This window comes from Fistularia commersonii, chromosome 19 (genome assembly GCF_037954325.1).
Source record: "Fistularia commersonii isolate RoL2024-O1a breed Wild chromosome 19, RoL_Fcom_v1.0, whole genome shotgun sequence".
Lineage (NCBI taxonomy): Eukaryota > Metazoa > Chordata > Actinopteri > Syngnathiformes > Fistulariidae > Fistularia > Fistularia commersonii.
In genome coordinates, this window is record NC_141302.1 from 1,117,488 (window position 1) to 1,127,250 (window position 9,763).

The following is a 9,763-nucleotide window of genomic DNA, read 5'->3' on the forward strand; positions in this document are numbered from 1 at the left end:
TTTTTAGATATCATCCTCATGGGCCAAAGATTATTCATTCCCTGGCCAGATGTGTTTGACACACATGTTCTAGAACATTATGAATAAAGAAGCCAATCAAGACATCGGGAAACTCTTTTGACCAGAGCCTCAGAGAGGTCAGTGCTGTGCTGCTGGCTCGGCATAGCAGTCAAGTAAGGACTTTTGGGGAAGTTCTAGTCCTGGGTCTTCCAGCACGGCATTCTGCCTCGATATCATCTGGCCTCTGCTTGTCCATGATGTCTGCACCGCATCGGTGGAGCCAGTGGAATTAGCTTATAACATCCTGCAGCTTGTGGTCTCCCGGACCAGAGAGGCACTCGAGGCTTAAAGGAACCCAAAGGGCTCAGAGGCCTTTCTTGAGGTCCACAGCAGAAGCCACCCTTCTGAGGGAAATCTTTGATCAGATAGTGGAAAACCTACATTTTAAGATGAAAACCTGAATTTCACATGGAACTTGGATTGGATGGTGAAACCTGGATTTAAAGAGACAACCTGGATTTAAGATAAATACCGGCACTGAAGGTGAAATCCAGGAATAAAGACGACAACGTGGAATTAAACTGAAACTGGGGATTTAAGGTAAAATCCTGGATTTAAGATGAAAACCTGGATTTTAGGTGAAACTAAAGGAAGACCGGCTCCGTCCTGGGTGTTGAACTGGACTCCTCGGTGTCGGCATCATCTTCTTCAGGAAGGTCTACAAACACTTTCATTCACCTTCTTCTCCGTCTCGCTCATCTTCTCCTTGAGCTCCTCGCATGTGTCGTCCATTTCTTGACCAAACAAACTGCCAGCAGGAGGCAATATAATATCACATTTAAATGGCTCCATTCCATCTGACACCATGTGCTGTTTTGCCACTTTTATGGTTTTTATTGTTTCTTTTTAATCTGCATTTTGTGTATGTGTCTGCATAGTGTCCTTGAGTGTCGAGAAAGGTGCCTTAAATAATATGTTTTATGATAATATAACTAGAAGTTTTGCATTTGTTGGAGACATCTAATGTTAATTTAATGATAAGCCCAATGAGTCTCTGGGCTTCTTCACTCCTTGTCCTCCAGAACCATCCGGTTCAGCTCCACGTCCTCAAACTGGGTCAGCACTTCCAGTTGGAGTGCCCAGAACGTCTGGTATCCAGCAGGTGGCGTCGCCGCCATGTCCACGTGCTGTAGATTGACCCTGGGGGCGTGTCCAGGGGACGGGAACGCCGCCCTTCTCCGCTCCCTGGACAGCCGGTCCACCTCGGTCTCCAGCTCCTGGTAGGCCAAGGTGTCCGCGAAGAATGGCTGAGACCAGCGGCAGGAACCCCGGCACGCTCGCAGCTTGATGTCCAGGTCCACCTGGGGACGGAAAGCCCACGGACAAGAAGTCAGGATAGGGGACAGGAAGCCATGGAAGCAAGAAGTCTGGAGGACAGGGAGTCCGGTTGAAAGAAGACAGGAAGTCATGAAGGCAGTAAGTTTCAAAGTATGGAGACTGGAAGTCTGGAGGACGGGAAGGTGAGAAAGCGGGAGGACAGGAAGTCAGTGAACAGGAAATCACAAAGACATACAGGTATGTCAACTCCAGAGAAGGGCAGGAAGTGAGGCCGTGAACTGCAGGGGAAGAAGCCAAACGGTACCATTTGAATCGGCCTATCGGGAGGCGAGTGTCCTCACCTCGATGCGTAGCAGGTCCTGGATCTGCTTCCGCACTCGTACCTTCAGGTCCTCCAGCCGCTGCCGCAGACTCTCCGCCTTCTCCCGGGCGCCGGAAAGGAGGCGCGACAGCCGGCTGGTGAGCTCAACCCACCTCTGCTCGGATGCTGGAGAAGAGATGCGACGTTACCTCTGGCGGTAGCGCCTGCTAAGAACACCTCTGCTTCTTACCGTGTCTGCCGATCACTTCCTTGCGGGTCCGCCGGTACAGGAAGTGGACTCCGCCCAGCGAGCGCTCGCCTGCCTCACGATGCCTCCCCATCGCCTCGCACACCTTCCCCAGCCTCCTGTCGGCTTCCGCCGCCGCCCGCTCCATCAGTCCGAGGAGCCTGCATCCCGACGGACACCTGGACCCCTGCAGGTGAGCAACGGCAAGCTCAGAGTAGCGGAGAACCTGAGTGACCCGAAAGGGATGCGTCGGTTCCTACCCAATCGTCGTCGGAACACAGGGGTGATCTGTCAACCGCCGGACACGACCGTCCAACGGAGCTGCTGCGGCGCCAGCCGTCATACCTCCGGCCGTCATACCTCCGGATGTCATGCCTCCGGATGTCATGCCTCCGGATGTCATGCCTACGACTGTCTTGCCTCCGGCCGTCTTGCCTCCGCCTGGAACACACTGTGGGTCAGAGCAGAGGATGGGGTCAAAGGTCAGCATACTCTTTCTTTGGAACGCGGGATCTCAAATCAATCAATAGTATCGACTAGTTACAGGTTTAAGTGATCCGTCAGGATTGCAGTTCAACGGAAAGCTGACTGTTGTTGTTGGAGGAAAACAACGAAAGTTAGCTTTGAGTTGTTTCTTTTTGTGCCTAAGCTAGTACATGTATAGGGTATAGATGTTAGCCAGTCATTGTTCATCCTGCACTCAGGGTCCCCTAGGACGGTGGTCATGGGACAAGAGGCGGGGAACTCCTGGACCAATCACAGGACCACGGATGGAGACACACCGCTATTAATTTGCTAATTTAGAGACATACCGCCGTCCTTCACAAGACATTTAGTCGCGTGAAGCACGACTTCACACCAAGTTCAAGCATCTGGACAATGTCTCCACTGAACCTCCTGCATGGGTTTGGACTTTGCCAGGAAACCCAAGCAGACACGGCGAGAACATGATGACTCCACACAGGAAGGGATCCAACTCTATATGAACATGTATGCTTTTGTTAGCTGATGCTACTTTAGCTCACATTTTTCTTCCGTTTTTTTATATAAACCTTCATCGAAAGGGTTACAAGCTGCTGGATGCTACCTTCCAGGGCTGCGCAAATAACCTCCTGCGCGTCCCCTGGAAGACCTCCAGGTCTACCTGGACAGCAGTGGAATCTTCAGCCCAAAACTTTTCCATGGTTCTTTTAAATTTGGCAACGTATAACAGTGAGTCGTCTGCGAAGGGTTTGGTCGCGTGCGAATCCACGGCTAGCATAACACAACGTGAAGGTGTAAAAGTGTATAAACATGTTAATTACATTTTATTGATTATATAATTGAGGAGTTGCATTATTTGTTTTTCTCTAAGGGTACTTCTGTGGTCCAGGAGGCAATGGCTGTGCTCGCTGAACCCGTGAAATCATCAGCACAGGACAACTGCTAGGGTGAACAGTTTAGATCTTTATTGACAGAGCAAAAGTCGGCTCCCGCTTTCTGGAAACACCCGATCGCAGCAGCTGGATGGAGGCGTTTACAAAAGCAGGTCAGTGGAATTTACATAGACAGGAAAGCACACTGCTCAAATATTTGTGAACTCTGGACCATGAGCGGCAGAACATTCGATTCTTTGGTACTCTCTATTTTCCCCCGGCCTTCCGGTTCCACCACCAATGGGTAGTTCTGGTTTGGACTGAAAACTGTTGGACCGCAAGGCTAAAAGGTAGCTGGCCGGATCAACATCCTCACTTTTTTGAGGCGTTTGGGTTTCTGCGCCCGAGGTGCCCACAGCACACCCTGCCGGTCCTGCAACAGGGTCTGTTGATCGGGGTTGTCTCTAAGGTAGATCCCGTTCGGATTCGCCTGGTGGCAGTCGTTGTACCACCAGCCGCCGCCGAACGTCACCGCGCAATTATGCCCCGAGTTACCGTTGCCCGAGTCAAAAGTGGAGAATTTCATACCGTTGTTTGAAATCAGCGCATCCCCGGCGTCCCCGCTGTACATGGACACCTGGAGCGGGTAGCCCTCCCCTTCCGGACCCACGCGGACCGTGTATTCGGCCATGGCCTCGCCCCCTTCCACGTCCTCCATCTCCACCTTCAACAGGGACTCACCCTGACCGGTCAACAAGTGGAGGTACTTGTTGCCGAGCCACAGCTCCCCGTTCCCCCGAGCGTCGATCGAGCCGAACCCGTCACGGTAATCGGACCAAGACCGGTTGAAGTCGACTGCGCCGCTTTCCCGCTGCTGAACTAACAACCACCCACCCAGCAGGCCCTCCTGGCGGCAGTAAACCTCAACTATGTCCGTGGAGTGGCCGGTGCCGAGTTTGATCCTAAAGAGCCCGTTCGCTTCCCCGTTCAGGTGGTTCTGGAAGGCATCGACGCAGTCTGCGGATGAAAAAAAAAAGGGGCGAACAGCAGGGCCGCGGATTAGCGTGGACCCGCTTGGGCTAGGGTACTTTAAAGTTTCTGCACCACCAACACACCAAATGAATCCTTCTACAAGGTCCTTCAAGGCTACCAAATCTGTGGCTAATTTTTGTCGGGAGTGCTGAAAACAGCGGCTTACTTTTGCCACCCGAATGTTCAGAAGTCCAGATTGAGTCTCTGCGCTGAAACCCCGCCCACCCAGTCAAGCGTCTCCAATCGGTAACCTTCCAGAGGCAAAATGTGGTTGGACCTCTGCTCTACCAGTAATATCTGCTACTGCGTCACTACACTTTGTTTTTGTTACTTTGGGCTAGCTAGCTGACTAGCTGATGCTAATCAAAATAAATCCCGCCATCTAGCTAATCGCCCTGATCGAAGGTTAGATTTTACTCAGATGTTTCGGTACCTTTTCCTACATAATCGGCTTGTCGCTCGACGCGCATCGGCATCAAACTCCGGGCCTTCAGGTCAGGAATGTCTTCATCGACGTCTCGTCCGCTGAATTTTCCGAAGTCGTGAAAGGTAAGGAAGGGGTTATCGAACCCTCCGCCCCCTAGTTTTGTATCTCCTAAAAGGCTTCCTTTGGACGAGTGACTAGACGAGGAATGTGTGGAAGAGGAGGAGGAGGAGGAGGAGGAGGAGGAGGAGGAGGAAGTGAAGGCGGAGGACCCCGAAGGGGTGTTGATTGTATCGCAGTTAGGGCCTCCTTCATACACCACCTCGACATGCTCCACCGGCCCGTCCTTGGTGTTGACGATGGTCTTCTTGATGGTCTTGTGGCAGCTAACAGATGAGGTGCTACTTGTCAAGAAGTCCTGGTGGAAATCTCCACCCTTGATGCCGCCCTTGGTGCTGTCGAAGTGCCCAGTTTGGTGTGACCAAGATGTAGTACCTTTTGAGACGTCCTTGGAGATGGTTGCCGGGGCCGTCTCTGATCCCTCCGTCTCCAGAACCAGCTTCGTGGTGTTCACCTGGGGAGCGAAGAAGGACAACTTTCCCTTCAGCTCAAATGGATCTACGATGGTAACTTATTGATGATTTTCAGGCGACTTCTTTCCGACTGGAAGGAACTCGCCTCCCGACCCGTCTTTCTCAAGTCCACTAACACTTAACCATGTAAAGAAAACTGTGCTCACATCAGCGAAGGGGTCTTCTCTCTCATCCGGCATCCTCTGAGCGGGATTCTGGATTCCCTTCCAGGTGGTCTGCTTGATGGCTTCGGTCAGCTCCTGTTTCTTGATGTACTGCAGCTTCTCAGGTGAGCTGCTGACCTGCTGCTGGAGCAGCTGGTTGAGCTGCAAGAGGCGACACCGACATTCCCGCTTGAGAAAAGCACCTTCTGTCGATGTCGGTCTGGAACCGACACCAGCTTTGAGTGAAACCGTCGTCCAAAAAGTCAAAGTTCTACCTTTTCTACCTCGATAGGAGGTTCTCCGATGTAGTCCAAGCCGTGGATGATGTAAGACTAACGGTTCTCTGACATTAGCTTGATGTTTTAAGTGATGTTTTCACAACGGTTGCCGGATAAACAAACCTTAGCTTGATCTGTTCCCGCGATGTTAGCTTGACATTCCCTCAATTTGTTTGCAACACTTAGCTGGACATAAATTAAGAGTTTCTCCAATGCTAGCTTGACATCAAGTGAATGCTTCTCTCATGCTAGGCTAATGTGACGTAGATATTTCTTCAGGGTTCGCCAGACATTAGCGTGACAGGTCATTAGATAGACATGAAATGCATATTTTTATTCAAGCCTGACATTGGACAGATGTGTCTTCAATGTTAGCCTGACGTCAAACGTATGTGCCTGCGATGCTAGGCTAACATTGACCAGTTGTGTTTACCGAGCTAGCTAGCCGTTGCTAGCTGAATAAGGAACTTTGCTCACCTGTTTGTCCAGCGACACGTAGCTTCCGGCCTCCATCGTGTACTCGGAGTAGACTTTGCAGGATCCCTTGCAAGCGCGCAGCTTGATGTCGATGTCCACCTGAAGGGGGAGACGAAGAGTTACACTTTCACTCACTAAGGTTTGGATTTGTTTTGTCAAGTTCCCTGATTTCAGTCGAACGTTATTTTTCAGCCGGGAATATTCTATTCTATTCTTGCCAATGGTCTCATACCAAACGATCTAAGAACGTTAGCAACAGGGGGATAGTCTACATCTCATGGACACAAGATGGTGGTTTGCTTTTCGTTCTTGGGAACCTTCCAAGGAGGTTCATCTGTTGGCCTTCTTGTCCTGTAACCTGGAGCGGTCAGGATGAGGATTGGCACCTAGGAATTCGAGATCATGGTTCTCAGCCTGAAATGGGTTGAGCGCCTGCTCCGGGTCGGGGAGGAGGTCCTGCCCCGAGTGGGGAAGTTCAGGTATCTCGTGATTCTGTTCACGAGTGAAGGCAGGATGGACCAGAAGATCCACAGGACTCTGCGCCGGTCTGTCCTGGTGAAGCCAAAAGGCAAAGCTCCCTATTTACCGGTGGATCTACGTTCCCTACCTACCCTCACTTATGGTCACCAACTGTGGGTCGTGACCGAAAGAACAAGGTCACGGTCACCTTCTTCTCAGGAGCTCAGAATAGGGTCGCTGCTGCTCCATGTGGAGAGGAGTCAGATGTGGTGACTCGGGCATCTGGTTAGGATGCCTCTTGATGAGGAGCACCTCACAGGGAGGTTCCTGTGCCCAGAACAAGCTGGAGGGACTATGTCTGGACCAAGTGGACCCGGATGAGCGGTCGACAGTGGATGGACGGATGTTTGGAACCATGCAGGAACTTCGCCAGGAAGAAAGCGCCTGTGACAGAAAGGCTTACATACCTCCAGTCGCTGCATTTGGTCCACCTGGTCCTTGATCTGCTGCTTCAAGGAGTTGAGAACCGTCAGCTGCTGGTTGATCACGATCTGCAGCTTGGTGATCCGGTTCCGCAGGTTGTGAGCCACGTCGAAGTACTTGTTGGAGGCGTCTGGGATGAAGAGCGGAACATCGTCAGCAAACAGGTGGACTTTTCATGACTTGATCCCTCAAAGGGACGCAGCAACTGTATACAGTATACTGTTTACAGAAAATGTGTACATTTTTACATATATATAAAACCTTAAATAAGAAGTAAATACTTGCTAAAATGTTTTTTTTTTACATCTTACATGTTGCCTTATGGAAGCGCATTTAAATTCATCTCCACTTAACCCACCCCACGTAGACCATGGTGGTCCCGAACCCGAAGTGAAGACCCAAAGGTCCAGAAGACCTCGTACCATGTTCAGAAGTGAGCTGCTCCTTCAGGTAGTCGTAGGTCTGTGAGGTGGTGTGTGCGGTGTGTTGGTAGCCGTCTTTGTTCCGAGCCAGAAGGTTGCGGATCTTGTCGATTCTCTTCAGCAGGTCGTGGTCCTTCTTCTCCAGCAGGCCCTGGATCCTGCAGCCTGACGGGCACTTGGGTCCCTGAGGGCAACGACCGAGAAGTCAGTCACACCCCGATCACAACGCTTTGCTCCGAGTAAATGTGGTCTAAGCTAACGTCGGAAAAGATGGCGCGACGCGTTATCGTAGCGAGGACTTTCTACAAGTTCCTGCGATGGTGTGACCGTCCAGCCCACCTTGTTGCCGATACCGTAGACTAGCCACAAACCTGTGTTAGCATTTCATTGTATCCTGCGAGCAATTCCAAAACTACAATGTTATATTATCGTAACCTTCCGCCGAAACTGTCCCCGCCGACTTATCGTTATCGTAGCATTTAGAGCTACTTCCTTCTGAGTCGGTATTCAATCGTAATATTTTACTGTGGTTTGTAGTATCTTTTGTGTAGTTATGAAAGACGGTATCGTTCAGAAGCTACAACAGAGCAACAGCATCCAAAGTTGCCATGCTAGTTTAGCGTCGATTTGACAGCCTGCTAGCCAAATGGTAATAACAGCACAGCTTCGGGAGTTCCGTCCCGTGGAGCGGCGTAGTCCATGTTCCGGTACATTCCCCTGGCGGATTCGTACCCAGTCCTCCTCATAGCACAAAGCCCACTCCTTCTGGTTCTCACAGTTGGCCCTGGTACCCGGTTCCATCGGCCGGGTCCCCCTGGGGTCTATCGCAGGCTGAAAAGAACATCAGGAGAACATCTTAGTTCTTCCAATATAACCATGCAGACGGGGTTCTTGCGCCCGAGGGCTGATGGACTCACCTGTCCCAGCGCCATGCAGACCAACGCCAAGATGGCGAAGGAGAGAGAAGGTGCTCGCTGCATCATGGATGTGGCCGTCGTTCAATGATCGCCGAGCCGTCGCCGGACGAGCTTTGAAGCCCCCGAGGCCTGAGTCACAGTTGGGGGCGGAGCCAGACGACCTCGGACAGGGGGCTGTTTGCTTCAGGACTTAGTGGACTTTGTGTCTGCAGAACAAACAGATGAATCACCCGACGTTCAATCAACTCTCCCCCCTCAGGTTTGTTTGGACTCGTCTGAACGTCCTGCCTCTTAGTCTACTCTTGGCAGCTTCTTGCTCCTCTCTGATGTTTCCCTCCTGAGCATCACTTGTGAACTCTGATTTTCAAGGTCATTTGAAAGTCAAACTCTTTTTGGGTTCCTTCACGTCCTTGTTTTGGGTGCTTCGGGCAGGTTCTTGCAACATTGACCCTTTATCTCTTCTAAATAAACACCCGGAGTCTGGGAACACCCGCCCCCGGCCACCATCCCGGATCTGGACTGCTCAAATATGTACTCGTCATTTGTCATCGCCGAGGTATTGATCGGTTATTGGTCATCGCAGCCCAGAGAGACGGCCATCAGAGGAGACTCCTCTCGAAACAACATCAGGTAACATTCTGAACACCCACTCATCAACTAGACCTTTTCTCCAGCACTCAAAGGGGCTGAAGCTACTTGTCAATGAGCAAGAGCAGGCATGGGCAAACTACTCGTTGGATTCCACCTTTTCTTTGAAATACCAGGTTCCTCACACACTCTGACTTGTTGGAGTGTAATGTGTTACTCTTTTCCCTTTTGCCCTTGATTGGACTGTGGAAGGAACCTGGAGGAACCCCCAAATGAGCATGGAGACTCCACCCAGAAAGGCCTCCAGTGGGACCTTCTCACAGTGAGGAGGAAGCGCTAACACCTGCACCGCCTTGTTACCCTATGGAGATTAAACCATTGATTAAAAATCGTTTTCTAAGAAATGGCCCAAGAGGCCAGTCAGAGTTACACCCTGTCCTTCACTTGTATGCCTCAAAGGAACATCCTGGAAAAAACGTCACTTTTAGCGTACCTGAATCTCCCCGCGAGAAAACTTTATTGATTCGTGAAGTCGGGGGTTCAGAAGTCACAGAGGAGGTTCCAGCTTCCATGTGGGCAGGTGACAGACAGATGACTTCATATTTAAAGTACTTCAAAGAGGTGGCAACTCTTGGAACCCAAAAGAACAAATGAATGAGACGGGAATGATGGTTTTTGGTGTTTCACGACTTTGAGGAGAGAAAGA

General features: G+C 50.9%; 2 protein-coding genes across 2 annotated transcripts; both read right to left on the reverse strand.

The window, feature by feature from the left end:
- Positions 1-871: 871 nt before the first annotated feature.
- Positions 872-2,290, reverse strand: LOC147223300 (uncharacterized). The gene is made up of 4 exons (XM_086166382.1): positions 2,147-2,290; positions 1,890-2,073; positions 1,680-1,825; positions 872-1,361 (listed from the first exon to the last, which is right to left on the reverse strand). The coding sequence occupies exons 2-4, from the start codon at positions 2,032-2,034 to the stop codon at positions 1,065-1,067; spliced, it is 588 nt and encodes a 195-aa protein (XP_086022508.1). The 5' UTR covers positions 2,035-2,073; positions 2,147-2,290; the 3' UTR covers positions 872-1,064.
- A 1,022-nt stretch (positions 2,291-3,312) lies between these two features.
- Positions 3,313-8,627, reverse strand: fga (fibrinogen alpha chain). Its single transcript, XM_086166383.1, has 8 exons — positions 8,470-8,627; positions 8,285-8,383; positions 7,553-7,736; positions 7,115-7,260; positions 6,189-6,287; positions 5,437-5,595; positions 4,707-5,271; positions 3,313-4,258 (listed from the first exon to the last, which is right to left on the reverse strand). Exons 1-8 carry the CDS (start codon positions 8,533-8,535, stop codon positions 3,585-3,587), a joined length of 1,992 nt encoding a protein of 663 aa, XP_086022509.1. The 5' UTR covers positions 8,536-8,627; the 3' UTR covers positions 3,313-3,584.
- Positions 8,628-9,763: the final 1,136 nt, after the last annotated feature.